The sequence below is a fragment of the Camarhynchus parvulus genome, chromosome 2 (genome assembly GCF_901933205.1).
Source record: "Camarhynchus parvulus chromosome 2, STF_HiC, whole genome shotgun sequence".
Lineage (NCBI taxonomy): Eukaryota > Metazoa > Chordata > Aves > Passeriformes > Thraupidae > Camarhynchus > Camarhynchus parvulus.
In genome coordinates, this window is record NC_044572.1 from 93991148 (window position 1) to 94007411 (window position 16264).

The following is a 16264-nucleotide window of genomic DNA, read 5'->3' on the forward strand; positions in this document are numbered from 1 at the left end:
AGAGGGACCTGTCCGTCTCCAGGCTGCCTCTTGCAAAGGGTTCCCAGAGCAGCATTCATCACCCTTCAAACTCCTTTTATTCTCGGGTGAGAAACTCGCGGAGGAGAGGCGGGGGGCGCGGGCAGCAGCCGCCAAGTGGCTGCAGGGGCCGCTTGGCACAGGGGAGCGCAGACAAAAGCCGGCGGAACTACGTGGCTAAAATTCAAAAGGGGCGCTCGGGGCTCCGCCGGGGCAGCCCCGGCCCGGGCAGGGGGCGGGAGCGGGCCGGGCCCGGGGCAGCCCGGCGGGGGCGGCGGGAGTGGGACGGGCGTGCGGGGGGCGCAGCGCGGCTCCCCCGGCCCCGCCGCCGCTCGCTCGGGGCCGCCGCGGCTGGAGCGGCCGCCCCAGCGCAGCGCAGCCCCGGCGCGGCGATGAGGGGCATCCCGGGCTTCAAGCGGCTGCGGCTCAAAATCTGGCGGCGATGCGCCCTGCTGCTGCTCCTCCTCTGGGCTGCCTGCTGGGTGCTGGTGAGCGCTGCGCTGTTCCTCCTCCACAGGAGCGTCTTCTCCGACAGCTGCACGGACGAGAAAAGCCACCGGATCCTGGCCAGGCTGGTACGTGCCCCGGCGGGACGCGGGGCATCTCCCAAGGGCTGCCCGGCGGGACGAGGAGTGGGCGGTCGGTCCGTCGGTGCTGCTCTCGGAGCGCCCTGCCCGGCTCCGGCCGCCGGAGGTGCCGCATCGCCGGCGCCCCTGAGGCGCACGGGCGGGCGGCTGCCTCCCTCCCTACCTCCCTGCCTCCCTACCTCCTTCCCTATCTCCCTACCTCCCTGCCTCTCTACCTCCTTCCCTATCTCCCTACCTCCCTGCCTCTCTACCTCCTTCCCTCCCTCCCTGCCTCCCTACCTCCTTCCTCCCCTCCCTGCCTCCCTCCCTCCCTGCCTCCCTGTCTCCTTCCTTCATTGCCTGCCTCTCTACCTCCTTCCCTCCCTCCCTGCCTCCCTAGCTCCTTCCCTCCCTTCCTGCCTCCCATCCCGGGGCGAGGTCAGGTGCAGGCGGCGGGCCGGATCCCGGGCGTGCGATGCGGGTGCGCTGCCTGAGCCGAGCGCTCCGAAGAGGAGGAAAGCCTTCCTCCGGATGTTTGGGAGTTTTTGTTTGTTTTTAGCCGAAAAGCTGTTCGTACAAAAGTCGTCTTTCGGAAGTGCCAGGCAGCTTGTGTTTCTTCCTTTATGGTCTGGTGGGGGCTGGTATGTAAAATGTGGTTAAAATTCAATAAAGGATTTGCAAATATTCAGTAAAGTTTCTCTTAAAAATAATAATGAACAGATTTAGGATTGTGTAGGAAACACTTTGAGAAGAGGAGCAGCGTGGGTTAATGCTTTTAGTTCAATTTTGTTTCTTAGTCAGGGTATCTGTAGTGCCAGTGGTTAGATGGCAAAGGAGGAATCCTAGTGGGAATTGAATAATCTATCACTGCAAGCAAGCAAAAACTGATCATAGATTTCCCTTAATTCTGTATAATGAAGGAAAAGCAAATGTAGGCAGCGGTCCTGATGGCATGTGTTTAATGGCAGTGAGTTCCAGTTTCAGTACCTCAGGAGCCAGATGGAAGTAGGGCTGAGCTCAGGTTTGCAGCTGTAGGAATGATTCCTGCCTCATCCTTACGTGCTCGGGAATAACACTGAGATACGGAGGTGCACGGAGCTGCCAAGCTCAGGGAGGTCCAGGTCCTTGCCATCGCAGTCACCAATAAACAGATGGACAGAGACTTGTTGCTGTTCTTCAGTTTGGAAAGCGTCAAAGGCAAGGCTTCAAAAGCACAGGGATCAGATTGCAGTCGCAAGACTGCAAAGTTGTCTCTATCCCTGAGACAGCCCATGTTCAGACCCTCCTTGCAGAGGAAGAGGAGCTGAGATCGCTGTGCTTGACTGTGAGTAGGTGAATCATCAGTAGTATCGTTAAGGTTTGTAAGCAACAGTTTTCCCAGATGACGTTAGAAAGGGCTTGCCCTTCTAGTGGAATAATTAGAAAATGAACTTGTCTTCATCCGCCCCGGAATATGTTTTTCTGCATCTTCTGAACTTAACAGGAGTTTCACAGTTACAGAAAGTGCAACTGATCTGTGAAACAAATAACCTGATAGCTTGAGTCTCACACCTTCTATTAAGCAAAAATCAACTTCTAAGGAAAACTAATTTACTAGTCATCTCTCTCAGTAGGAGATGAGATATTTTAAGGAAGTGTGTGCAAATGCCCTTTCAAGTGGCATTTCTGAAGGTTTTATTTCCTTATTCTGAGTAAGACATAGATCTGTGCAGCTGTGTACTGCACTGAGAAGGCTAATATAGCACTGGGCAATTTGCAGAGACCAACTTTAACTCAGAAAAAGCTCTCCCCTTGCTCTTTCCTAATGCCAGTCTCATCTTCATTCACACTGAACACACTAAGCCATAGCAATCGATTTCTGTTCCCTCTGGAGAAATCAATTAATTCTGAAGCCTTCCAAACCTGGCTCTGTATTGCATTTACACAGAAGTAGTAGCTAACTAGGCAAAACATCAGTTTCAGGGCACTGATGGTGGTACAGTGAGTTATTTAAATTTATTTAAATCCTTAGCAAGGTTTACATTAATTTAAGATTTTACATTAATTTAAACCCAGCTTTTTAAACTTATCTTGATAAGTCCACTGAAGACAATAAAAAATTATGTAGCCAATTTTAATAAGATACATATGAATGAGCCCAAGCTGTGCTTGTGTGTGCATTTTTTGTGTAGTACAGCTGCTTCTTTATAAGGATTTTGGCTTAGTAGCACTTTCATATTTTAGTTTTAAGTATCTGGCACTGAAAGAAGAATCTGTGGCTTTCAAAGGTCGATCACTAGGTCAATTTAAAACTGTCTCATCAACAGATCTCAAACTTCAGTCATTAAGACAGGGATGGCAGTTAGGTTGGAGGACCATTTCTGAAATATTTCTTTAGGGAATTGATTTTTCCTTTTATCAGCAGGATGATGGACAGTCTTGTACAGTGAAGTCTGAAGTTAGTGGAAAACTTCCTGTCTTGGTAAATAATAAATGGTCCATTGTGTCATGGCAGGGTAATCCATATTACCTGCTTAAATGCTTTCAGTCCACCAAATTTGTGTTTTAATACTATAAAATGCAGGCTAGTACACTGGGGAGCACAACAGTACAAGCCATGGCAATATGATGGAAGACTGTCCTGTAAAACTATGTGTTTAGAATGGATGTAAGGGTCAAATAATTGCTACAAGATGAACTACCAGTGCAAACTGTGCCTAAAAGGCTGATAGGAAATGGTTCAATCTTCTTGATTGCTTCCTTGAGGAAGTCTTTTTGAAAGCCTTGCTTGCCTTTGTGACCAGCTGAGAATGCACTTCTGAAGGCTGATCTGTGTTTCATCACTGTGAGACCACAGCTCTTTGGTCAAGTCCTCTTTCACAGATCCCAGTTTGCAAAACACTGCACAAGTTCATTGTAAGAAGAATTTGATCCAACACTGTTTGTCAGATACTAGGTTAATAATCAAATAATTATAGCTTCAACTGAAAAAACAGCAGAAAAGTCCTAAATAGCAACGAGGTTCAAAAGGGACCTGTCTCCTCTGCCTGTGAAATCTGACTCTTCTTTTTTCACAACGACTTTTTTTTCACTAATGCCATTAAGAATGACGTGATGTCAACACAGGAAAATAAGCTGTGCCTTGACATGTTTGGCTACAGGTCATGGGCATGTGTTCTTTTAGATGCCAGAAGTCCATGTGCATGTGAACCCTCTAAGAATGAACCACAGTAAAATTGTCCACAGGGGCAAGTGTCCACCCATGTGAACCCAATTACATGACTAAGTCCTATCTTCTCTTACTGTACAAGAAGAGAATTAGATTGTGATCTGTCAATAGAGTTTTAAATGTGCTTATACTTACAATCCAAAGAAACCCTGAAAAATTCCTTCTGTTTGTAATTTTCTTTCTAAAATTGCTTAGAGCTCCAGATGGTAAGAACTGCTAACCTACTTTTGTTGAGAAAACTACATTTCCTACTGAAAAAGGTAGAGTAAAATTGTATTACATTAGTAGGAGTAAATTTTCAAAAGCAAGAACATTGATCTGCATGCTCTGTAGTCTGCAGATCTGAGTCTGAGTTAGTCTCAGAAGTCTGAGTGAATCTCTTTAGTCATCCTGGTGTGGATGAGAATGCAGATGTGTATGTCCATGCATGGACTCAGTGTCCAGTCACTCATGCAAGAATTTGCCTACCTGACTCTCCTTGCTGGCACTGAGTATTCCCACTTTGGCTGTGGGAACATCAGAATATAAATAAATTTTATGTCTCTCTGAACTGCCCTCAGTGACCTGTTTCTGTCAACTGATCACCATTCTTGGATTCTGGACTTAATCCTCCACCCATTCCCTGGTGTGTTGCTTAAGGCTGGACTCTAAGTGTTGCTTGGCATCAGAACATATTCCTCTGATGTGCACACCTCAGGGACTGTCCCAAGAAAATACATTGCTTGAATGCTATGGTCACGTTCCTCGTGTAACAGCCAGTCACAACTGAGGTGGGGCTCAGGTGGCCACTGCAAGTTCTGCACGTGCAGGGGGGACCTGCCAGTTCGTTTAAATGAAGGTTCAAATGCCAGAAAGCAATGGAGGTGGATGACACTGTCAAGCTGCCTCACAGATGTTTGGCTTTCTACACCATCCCCTCTATTCCCCTTTCACCACAGACCTCTGATCATCCCCTCTACTGAGGGACCCAAAGCAGTCCCTACAGCTGCACTTCTGGATGACCATAGGAATACATCAACTGCCTCCACTTTTGGAAATGATATTATAGAAATTCTGGCTTGAGAGAAGAACTGGTGAGGGAATCCTTACTGTTCTTGCACTAATTTCCATTGACCACTTAACTATCAAGCAGCAGTTCCCTTGTTTCCAAAGACTGATTTCTTTCCAGTTAATAAAGATTAAATATTGAAGCAATTAATATTAAAATGTCACTTCTGATAACTACATATAAACCCTGGAGAGTCATTGTGTTCTGCAGCATTTACATACTCAAAAATTCTGAAAGTTCTTGGTCCAAAACTCATTAAATGAAACCTCTGTGTTTTCTTGTGATACAGGAGGAGTTTATCACAGCTTCTTCACAGTATGTTGAGTGCGAGGCTGAAACATGCAGAGCTGTGGAATGTCCCAGAAATCCAGCTACACATGAGTTTTCCTTTAGTTTTAGTGGCAACGTCTAAGCTATGCTGCCCTGAACCTTCCAGAGAAGTGCTGCATTACCGCGTGCCTTAAAGAGTTACACCCCATAATCATACACAGCACAGCCCAAGTGTTTAGAGTTTGTCCCACTGAACTCATATGTGTAAAAAGTTTCAGATTGACAGGTCATCCAGTCCCTTTCCTTGTCCCTGAAAAGCTTGCCCTTTACCATCCCCATAATCCCTGTTTTGAAGGAAAACTCTTCTCCTAATAATAGATCTCTAGAGACTTCTGAAAAACCATTGAATGACCCAAGAGTTGTAGGTGTGTGTTTGTAGTTCCATGACTGCTGCAATCCTCTCAAGATTAGGACTGGTGCTCATTATTTGTCTTTCTTCTGCATGGTCCATAGGGGTATGGTTCTGCTATGAATATTCTGCTCTTTCACTCCAGTGCCTCGACTACAGCAGCGGAGCCCTGACTGGGGACCTCTGTGAAGACCTGTGTGTGGCGCAGAAGCTGGTGTACAAACACTGCCTTTACTATGACAGAGGTAAGAAGGTCATCCAGGCTGATTGGAGAGGCCAGCCCATCATACTGAAATCTAAAAAAGAAAGCTTTTCAAGCTACCAGCACCTCAGTATGCTAGAGGAGGTGGAAACACAGGATATCCCTGAAACAGAGCTTCTGCTTATGGTGGCTTTGGAGGTCAAAAATGCCCTGGGGCTAGAACTGTCTAACAATACCATGGGGCCCCTGTGGACAAGGAAGAAGGGACCACGTTGGAAAGCACAGGTGGCCAGCATGTGGTCCTTGCTCCAGCAGGAAGAATATATCTACTTCAGTTTGCTGCAGGACTTCAGCAAACATGTGCTACGAATTATTGGCTCTTGTGGACACTTTTATGCTGTGGAGTATCTCACAGCTGGACATGCCTGGCACAAAACTCTTTTTCCCTTGGAAAACGTGATGGGCCCCTCCCTTACTGGCCACAGAAGCAGGGTGAGAGCCATCATTGACATTGCACTCAGCTTTCTGGACATGGTGCAGCACTTTGATAATGATTTCTCTCACCGCCTTCACCTGTGCGACATCAAACCAGAAAACTTCGCTATCAGGCACGATCTCACGGTAAGTTGGGCCTTTGGGGTGGTGGACCTCAGGAACTTGAGGTCAAATTCTAATCTGAAAGTGACTGTAAAAATGACACTTCCCTCCTTGTACAGCTTTTGGCTAAGTTTTTGCAAAGCTAATGAATTTACAAGCATCAAGGGAGATTCTCTGCTGCTTTTCCTCGCTGTAATGTGTACAGCCACATTTTTGGAGCACTAAATCCTGCTGCTTATTTTGAAAACTTCTTGCTCACTTCTGTTTTGTATCACTTCTTCAAAGGCACCAGTGCAAGGTCCCTTGGATGTGGTGAGAGATGCCTCCTGGAGACAAGGGGAATTCAAAAGCTCTAAAACGAAGCTGTAATTTGAGTCATATTTCTGGTAGTGATGCTGAAATGAAAAAACTATGAATTTGAAAGCTAAGGCTGAATTCACAGTCTGACACAAGGACAACTCCCCACATCCAAACTCACATATTTGTGCTTCGGTGGTCAGCTTACCTGGTCTGGAAATTATGCAATGACAGCAACACGAAACTCCTTGCTACTGTCACTCTTTGACTTCTCATGGTGCAGCTGTAACTCAGACCTGATAGCTGTTATATTTTCTAAGTAGTAGTGCAGCTCACATTTGTTCTATGCACAGAAATTCCTCTGGTTTTGGTTGGAATTTTGTCTACAGATTGGAGGTATCTTGCAGTGAGTGTTTGAACTAGGCCCTCAATTTGCAGTGTCATCCGTGGAGTTTCTGCACTCTGAGCGAATGTAAAGCATTTTCAGGGACTTTATTTTTAGTACTCACTGAGTGTTAATGGAACACTTGTATCTTCGGAGTACTAGACAAACACTACCTAAACATAGAGCCATTAAGAGCAATTAGAGTGTTTCCCCTTCACCCTTCCCTCCCCTCCCATTGTTTATTCAGGTGCAATACAGCAGCTGAGCAGGGAATGGGTGAGGAGCTACAGCAAGAAACTAAAGCAAGCTGTACCACTATTTAGGCAAAGCAGGAATTCCTCAAGGCAGGCTTTGCCCATCTTCCTCAGTTACACAGGGCTGTGGCTGCCTGTGGCTGAGCACAGGCCAGAGCATCTGTTTCACGACCTACTTACGGGAACATAGATTCCATTTAGGGAAAGGGGATGAATACTGGATGTGTCTTCTCTTCTGAGTCCTTCTGGTGAGGCTTGCTTTGCCAGGATCTTCCAGCAATGCATCCTCTTTTTTGTCTCTTCTGTTTGTTTTAAGCAACTTTTTCACTTGCTGGTTTCTTGTATAGGATAATAAAAAACCTCACAATTGTACCACTATTCCTCATTCGAGTAATGAGACTTCTAATGCCCAAAGAAACGTACTTGGAATGCAATAGTTTTACTTTGAGGATTATTTTCATGTGGTGGGGATAAGCCTCTAGCCTTCACATGCTTTCCTGCAGCACAGAGAGGAGCTGTCTGGTAGATCGTCCAGGAGAAATTTAAGCTGCCATGGAGCCACATAAGGTACAGAGTTAGAAGGAGGTTTAGATGAATGCACAGTGCTCTGGGAGAGCTTCCTCTTTCGCCAATACTTCAGAGAAACCTGGAAAAATTACAGGACATTAAACATGACTTTAAATCCAGTCATGAGCCAAGTTGGGTCCTTCCTCTATTTCCTTGGGTACTTTTTTCATCAGCTCTGATCATAGAAAAGCCCACCAAAACATAGCTGTTTACAGGCAGAGTGTCAGCCAGATGTGTCTTCACAGGGTCTAGCTGGATGCCCACACATTTTTGTAAAAGAATTTCAGTGAAGTCACTGAACCCTTTGGCAGCCAGGGAACTGGGGCTGTTTTTCCTAGTGGAGCAATGTAGATTGTCAAATGTGCTGGCAAAGACCCCATCTGGGAGGTGGAACAGTGATGCTGAAACTGGGGAAACTCTGCACTTCTTCCACTGTCTCTTCTCCAAAGAAGCGAACAGCAAAACCACAGAAAGTTTTAGGAAGTAAAGAACCAAAAAAAAAATTTAAAAATTTTCCTGTCCAAACATGTAAAATTCCTTAGGCTACATTATCATTATAGAGCTCTCCAAAATGCTTAAAAATACTTATGTTTTTAAGATATGCCTCATCTCTGTAAGAATTTTCCCTATGGAAAAAGGAGTAGAACAAAATGAAGATTAGATTCTGTTCTTTATTTTGCCTGTGGAAGGTTTATTTGGCCTTCTACCAAACCAGACATCTTTAGTTCCTGGGGTTGATCCAGTTGCTGTTCCAGTCACACTGTTCATCTTCTCCTGTTACTTGGGAGGTCGAATCTGAAAAATAAAACTATATCATTTGAGCCCAAGTAACTCTGCTTTGCTCTTTTTTTTTTCTTTTCTTTTCTTTTCTTTTCTTTTCTTTTTTTTCTTTTCTTTTCTTTTCTTTTCTTCTTTTCTCTTCTCTTCTCTTCTCTTCTCTTCTCTTCTCTTCTCTTCTCTTCTCTTCTCTTCTCTTCTCTTCTCTTCTCTTCTCTTCTCTTCTCTTCTCTTCTCTTCTCTTCTCTTCTCTTCTCTTCTCTTCTCTTCTCTTCTCTTCTCTTCTCTTCTCTTCTCTTCTCTTCTCTTCTCTTTTCTCTTTTCTCTTTTCTCTTTTCTCCTCTTTTCTCCTCTTTTCTTCTCTTTTCTTCTCTTTTCTTCTCTTTTCTTCTCTTTTCCTTTCCTTTCCTTTCCTTTCCTTTCCTTTCCTTTCCTTTCCTTTCCTTTCCTTTCCTTTCCTTTCCTTTCCTTTCCTTTCCTTTCCTTTCCTTTCCTTTCCTTTCCTTTCCTTTCCTTTCCTTTCCTTTCCTTTCCTTTTCCTTTCCTTTCCTTTCCTTTCCTTTCCTTTCCTTTCCTTTCCTTTTCCTTTTCCTTTCCTTTCCTTTCCTTTCCTTTCCTTTCCTTTCCTTTCCTTTCCTTTCCTTTCCTTTCCTTTCCTTTCCTTTCCTTTCCTTTCCTTTCCTTTCCTTTCCTTTCCTTTCCCTCTGTATTGCTGTGATTTCTTTAACTGAAGCATTCAGGGGTGGAGTGGCACTGGCAGAAACTGAGCCCACAGCCCTTGGCTTCCAGAGAGGTCTTACCCCCAGCACGGGCAGCACTTCTGCCAACACTGTGTGCTGCATCTGAGAGCCTCCTGCCAGGGGGAGGAAAGGGACTGACCCCTTTCACTCAGATTTTTACTGCTGTGACCAGCTTCTGGCTGGACTCTGTTACAGGACATATTTCGGACTATAAGAACAAGAACTGTGCACAATAAATGTGTCGAACCATAGCAAAGAAGACTGCACAAAGCCAGACCCAGCTTTCAGCAAAGTCAGGGCTCTGCTCCTGCAGCTGAACAGACTCAAGCCCACAGAATGCAAGGACAGGTTTGCAGGAGCTGTACCAGGTGCAGCTATCCTTGCACATCCTACTGCTCCTCTCCGCAGTGGCAAAGTCAGGGGTTTAGTCTGAATGCTGAGTTCTAAATGACACAGTCTGGCCCATGGGTAATTGTGCACCATCATGTAATTGAGAGGTTGAGGTGCCATCTGCATCTGCTGCACCAGCAAGTAAATCCATCTTCAGATTGGATAGGTCCACTTTAAGGTGAATCAATCCAATTGACCCCAGGGATGGTTGTTGTTCACAAATAATTTTTCCACTCCTGGTTTCATAAGCATTGGCTGGTTTTGTTTAAAAAGTGGTGTTTATAAGGTTAGTGTGTCTCAGTTAAGTGAAATAAAGCTCCTGTGATCCCAGTTCCCCACCAGCAGATGCTCTCAGCACAGCATTTCCCAAAGCCAGCAGCAAAGAATGCCTGCTCAGCCCTGTCCCAGAGGCTGTGCTGTGCCAGATCTGATGGGATGTTTTGATTCACAGGTGGTGGCCATTGATGTGGATATGGCCTTTTTTGAACCCAAAATGAGGGACATCCTGGAACAGAAGTGCACAGGAGATGAAGACTGTAATTTCTTTGATTGCTTTTCAAAATGCAATCTGAAAATCAGAAAATGTGGAGCACAGAGAGCCAATAACAACTTGCAAGTGAGTAGACACAGCTGTTTTATGCATCCATTCCTTTTAAAATCACACTGGTTATAAAATGCATGGTATGTACAAGGAGACTGTGAGATGAAGACAGTCAGGTTTTTAAATGTGTCCATGTAAGTGTCCTGTTCAGAAATCTCATTTTGGGGCACACAACCAGATCTTTATATTCTCTCTATATAGTGTTTATTTGCCATGATTTTCCATAGGTGTTAGCCCAGTAACACAGAAAGGAGAGCAGAGTAAGCAGGGGCAGGGGATTAGCACTCCCTGTCTCCACTGACAGTAAACTCACATTCTTGAGTTGCACTTCAAATGCTGTATTCATTTCTGGGCCCCTCACTTCAACAAAGACATTGAGGTGCTGGAGAATGTCCAGAGAAGGGCAATGGAGTGATGAAGGGTCTGGAGCACAAGTCTTGCAAGGAGTGGCTGAGGGAGCTGGAGATGTTTAGGCTGGAAAAAAGGAGGCTCAGGGACATCTTATTGCTCTTGGTAACTACCTGAAAGGAGGGTGCAGTGAGGTGCATCTTTTCTCCCAAGTAACAAGTAGTAGGACAAGACAAAATGACACCAAATTGCACCAGGGAGGATTTAGGTTGAATATGAGGAAAAATTCCTGAAAGAGTGGTGTCAAGCATTGGAAAAGGCTGCCCAGGGAAATGGTGGAATCACTGTCCCTAAGTGTTAAAAAAAACTTGTAGATGTGGCACTTGGGACATGATTTAGTGATAGACTTGGCAGTGCTGAATTGACACTTGGACTCAATTATCTTAAAAGTCTTTTCCAACCTTGGTGATGCTGTGATTCTGTGAAAGTTGAGGCTGTCCAAGTGTAAGCAGTGGTTGTGATTCTCCACTCTACAGATGTAGTGTGTGGGGGTGTACTGGAAATGGGTGTCCATGGGGTTCTTGGCTTTGGGATGAGGTGTCTTATAGCTCACCCAGTTTGTGTTGGTGGGAGGCACTGGCAAAAAACAAGCTACACACCCCCAGAAAGGCTGGGGGGGTTGTAGCTTGTTGGCCTTTTGCCTGCTTCTCTCACCCCCTCACCCTCACCACTCGTTATGCAGAATCATAGGATTATTTAGGTTGGAAAACACCTTTAAGGTCATCAAGTACAACTGTTAACTCAACACTGCCAAGTCCATCAATAGATCATTCCTCTAGTGTCACATCTACACATCTTTTAAATATTCCAGAGAAAATAACTCATCTAATTCCTTGGGCAGCTTGTTCCAATGCTTGACAACCATTTTGGTAAAGAAATTTTTCCTAATATCCAATCTAAACCTCCCCTGGCACAACTTGAGTCATTTACCCTTGTATTGCTTGTGACCTGGGAGCAGAGGCTGATCTTCACCTGACTACAACCTCCTTTCAGGTACATATAGAGGGCTATAAGGTCCTCCCTCAGCATCCCCTTTCCCAAACTAAACAACCCCAGCCCCCCCAGCCACTCCTAAGATGTGTGAAGTGCAGAAGCAGCCTGAGAAGGGCCATCCCTTAGCTGGAACATTGCCTTTATGGATACTCCTTTCCTATATCTCCCTCTTTGAATGGCTAAAGGCACTTTGGATTCAGATGACATTTTGCTATAGTCCCAGGGAAGCAGCAGGGCATTAGTGGTAGCTCCTGAAACACAATGATCTGCTCTGTTGAATTTGCAGGCAATCCCAACACAGGAAGAGATGAGAATCTTGGTTCCATGTTTCAGAAGGCTGATTTATTATTTTATGATAGATATTATATTAAAACTAGACTAAAAGAATAGAAGAAAGGATTTCATCAGAAGGCCAGCAAGGAATAGAAAGGAATGATAATAAAATCTTGTGACTGCTCACAGCCTCGACACAGGTGGCTGTCATTGGTCATCAAGCAAAAACAATTTCACATGCTGGGTAAACAATACTCCATATCACATTCCAAAGCAGCAAAACATGGAGAAGCTGAAGCTTCTCAGCTTCTCAGGAAAAAAGATCCTAATGAAAGGATTTTTCATAAAATATGTCTGTGACACTGCTCTTTTTTCTTTGCCCAGGTCATTTGTGACAAGATATTCCGTCGCTGGTTTTCCCCAAGTCTCAGAGGAGCGCTGGTCTCCCTGCCCCTGCAGCTGCAGCTGCAGAAAGCCGTGCAGGAGTGTGCTCAGCCGGGGCACACGGGTGCCATGGGGCACCAGAGGGCTCTGAAATCCCTCTCGGAGCTCTACCACCTGCTGAGGGTCACCCAGCGAGAGCTGCAAGGGCCAGAGTAGGCACAAAGGGCAGAACTGCAAAGGCCACACCCAGTCTCTCTGCCATCCCTCCTAACCCTGGATTTTACAGCACAGAGATTGCTTTTCTGCTATGCAAATGAAGTTCATAGCTGCAGGTGCAGCACGTCCTGATAATATCCTCCAAAATGTTAAATTGCTTTACATTACTTGGATTCTGTTCTTGCTTGTTCTCCTGAGGAAGCACTACCCCTCTCCATCAGCATACAGCACATCCTTCTGGGCTGCAGTCACTGCTCAGACAGCATCTGTCTGTGTGTGGTGCTCAGAGGATGCACTGACAGAAGAAAAGTGTAAGTGCAGCAAAACTTGATCAGTAATTAAAAGAATGGGTGGGTGGGTGTGAATAAGTACGTGCATGGTGTTTGTTTTAGTTTCTCTGTCAAATGGGGTGGGTTTTTACAGTAGATACAGAGCATTTTGTGTGAGGAAAAAAAGAGGGGGGGATCTCAAACAGGGAAATGTGCTGTCACACAAGGAAAGAGTTGCTTTTGCACTAAGCAATCCTTCCTGATGGCCCCAAATGCATTTTCTCTGGGCCATTGCATTACCTGTGCCATTGCTGACTATTTTGGGGAAAAATTATATAAAGGTACTTTGGACTTTTCTAGGGCAAAATAATTATACCCCTGCTGAGCTCCCATGTGGGTACTCATATTCTGCAGTGAAGAGGTATGAATAATGCTACTGGATTTTCCCATGTGAACAAGCCCTCAGGCACTTGTACATCAGAGCACTTGATAAGAAGCACTCCTTTGCCAGAGAGCAGAATTGCCCAGGAATGTCAACAATCTGTCCTTTGCACAGAACAATATCCAGATGCGGAGTTTTCTTCCATGGTATTTTCTTAATTAACAATAGGAAAATTTTTTGTACAAATTCATTATCTTGCAATCAGTTACGCAAATAAAGATCTCTAGATTAACTTAAAAACATTAACTTTGCCTTTCAAATACCCCACAAACAGGAATCCTAGCAGCCTATGGCAGCCCTCAGTTGGAGGAATTAATTTTAAGACTGCTGAGACTGGTTTGTGGATGTGAGACATGTACCAACACTTAATCTGCTCCATCTTTATGTCCCTCAGCCTTACGGCAGCTGTGAAGCCTGTGAGCACTAATTAGAATAAACTTTCCATTTCTGGAGTGGTTCTTTAAAGTAAAGACTGCCTGTGACCAGAAAAATGGGAGCTGTTGAGGAGACCTTGACCCCTTAAAACCTAGCTCAAATTTTCAGGCTGGTGCTAGTGTGTTTTTATATATATGTTTCTTGCAATAAGCTATCATAGTTTTAAAAATCATGCAAGCCCTCAAGAAACTCACAGCAAGAACGAGGTCAGATGCTTTGCCTGGACCTGGACAAGCTGCTGCTAAGCTGGAGCTCTAGCTTAGCAGATCCTGAATGGTAAAGCTGCTCTCAGTCCACGCTTCTCCTTTAACCAGGCAGGCAAAGAATGCTTCAATACTTTAAGATCATTCTTTGCAAAAGCAGGAAGGCAAAGCAGAATAAGAAGAAACATGAATTCCAGAACTAACCCTGTTACAAAGTCATTAAATAGATGGAGAAAATATTTAAGGACAGAATCAGATTGTGGCAAAGGAGTGAGGATAGGTAAAGTATCAGTTAGAGAGAAGACAAGAAAAGATAGATGAAGGGAAAATAGAAAAAAGAAAATAAGTAAAAAATACATCAGCCTTTGTAGAAACATGATTTATGATGCAAGATTCAATGAAGTGATATTTAGTCTGGGGAAGAAGAGGCTGAAGATAAACATGATAACTCTCTTCAAAAACTGAAAAAGGTTGCTAAAAAGAGAATAGAAGAGAACTTCCCTGTCCAGATTTCCTTGGTGGATATGACCAGCAATGGTCTTAAACTGTAGCAAGGAAGAAAACAGGTAAGACATTTGCTACAGGCTTTCTGATAGAAAGAAACAATGAAGACAAGACACAAATCATCTGGGAAATCTTCAGACTTCACAAATTGTGTTTTTTAACTCCAGGCAAGAGTGAGTGTCTGTCAGGAATTATTTACATGAAGTTAAGTAGGTGATGATGCCTTGAGGTAAGTCTTTACCTCCAAGTCATGTGATTATGTTATCGCCAGTTAGCATTTGTGCTTTCGTGACACAAATCAATTTTTGTGCTCCCTCACAACAAATCCCTCCTTCTTGCTCCTTGCTAGATCAGGAGGGACTCAATTTAAATCCCAAATGCTGCTGGGGAACCTGAAGCTATTATATATCATTGCGTTCCTGTTTCCCTTGTCCCATTCTTTCCTCCTTCCCAAGGTCAGAGGGCACCTTCAGGGAAAAGCAGGTATTGCATAGACTCTCGGTGCTTTGCAGCAGAGTCAGGCTCCCCCATGGCAGGGATCCCCTTCCCATTTCCAGGTTTGCATTTCAGACAGGATAAATTTCTGTGGGGTGGGATATTCCACTTTAAAAACAGGTGGAAAAAAACCACAGTGAAATGAAAACTGGTGGCAGCCAAATGCTGGTGGAATGTGACTCCTCAGAAGATCCTTTTTCCTTGGCAGGATTTAGGAAAGGAAGCTGCCTTTGACAGATTTCTCCAAACCCTTCAGGGCCTGGCTGCAGCCACCTCCACCTGGCAGGGACCTCCTTCCCCCACACCACACTTTCCCAGGACATTAGGTTTCACTTCTTTTCAGGATACAGAGAAACCTCAGAAACCTCTCAAGATCAACACAATTGGGTTATTTGTCCTTGGCTGGGCTGTGAGATTGCATATCACTGATGCAGCCAGCTCCAGGCAGGCTTTGGTGCCCACCTTCAAGGAGACAAGGAGAATCTGACAGGCTCTGTGAACACAGGGCTTGATTCTTCACAGCCCCCCATGTGCTTTGTAAAGTCACTAAATCCTGGGAAACAGGAGAGAAAGCACTACTAGTGAAGCAAATAAAATATTGTAATTTAACTAACACAGGTAGCAATGACCAAAACAGGAATAAAACAGCAGTTGTACCTTTATGTCCCTGGGACAGAAATAAAAAGTTAAGGCACTGGTTTAGTTCCCATTTACTTTAAGGAGACAAGTGCAAACTGCTGTAATTTGAGCCTGTATGATTTTACAAACACATTTTGGTGAAAATATCAAATTTTTTGGATGGAAAAATCGATACAGGTATTTGACAGGAAGACCCAGGACTGGTGCCCCTTTCTGACAAAACTCCTTTCATGCTGCCCTGGCAGCACTGCCCACCCCTCTTTGGTAGTTAGTGCACCTTAGCTTTACAAAGCCTGTGTAAGATCCTTCCCACTGCTCATCCCTTCCATATAAAAGATGACTTACACAGGTTCATTAACAGCATTTGGTTGCACTGGCAACAGCCGCTTCAGCCCAAGATGTCTGTTCCCATTCAATTGATCTCAGCCCCATCCCTTTGCTCTGTTAGTCTGTTCCCATATCCTTTTTGCCCTATAAAAGTGACATTACCTCCTGATTAATTTCTACCACTTGCTGAATTAGTGCCTTAGTCAGCAACTTCTACCCCGTATTTATGGCTCCCTGTGAAACAGGAATGGCATTCAGTCATTGTTTATTCATTCTTTGCATCTCAGTTAGCAGCATATGCTTCAACTCTGCAATAATCCAAATACACTGTCTGTTCCCACATTTTA

The 16264-nt window shown here is 44.6% G+C and overlaps 1 protein-coding gene across 3 annotated transcripts; it reads left to right on the plus strand.

Moving 5' to 3' along the window:
- The first annotated feature begins 368 nt into the window (after nucleotides 1-368).
- DIPK1C (divergent protein kinase domain 1C) lies at nucleotides 369-13554 on the plus strand. 3 transcript variants are annotated; one of them, XR_004060539.1, is made up of 5 exons: nucleotides 369-593; nucleotides 5665-6342; nucleotides 10180-10344; nucleotides 12388-12914; nucleotides 13233-13554. XR_004060539.1 is itself a non-coding variant. In XM_030944154.1 (4 exons), exons 1-4 carry the CDS (start codon nucleotides 461-463, stop codon nucleotides 12601-12603), a joined length of 1233 nt encoding a protein of 410 aa, XP_030800014.1. In that variant the 5' UTR covers nucleotides 369-460; the 3' UTR covers nucleotides 12604-13554. The 3 variants fall into 3 exon arrangements, 2 of the variants coding, with proteins under 2 accessions (XP_030800014.1, XP_030800013.1); XM_030944154.1 differs by having other exon boundaries at nucleotides 5624-6342; nucleotides 12388-13554; XM_030944153.1 differs by having other exon boundaries at nucleotides 12388-13554.
- The last annotated feature ends 2710 nt before the right edge of the window (nucleotides 13555-16264 follow it).

Coding starts and splice junctions, on each gene's coding strand:
- DIPK1C (XM_030944153.1), top strand. CDS start 411: ATGAGGGGCATCCCGGGCTTCAAGCGGCTGCGGCTCAAAATCTGGCGG. Junction 594..5,664: donor ACCGGATCCTGGCCAGGCTG/GTACGTGCCCCG, acceptor CTTTCACTCCAG/TGCCTCGACTACAGCAGCGG. Junction 6,343..10,179: donor CTATCAGGCACGATCTCACG/GTAAGTTGGGCC, acceptor TTTGATTCACAG/GTGGTGGCCATTGATGTGGA.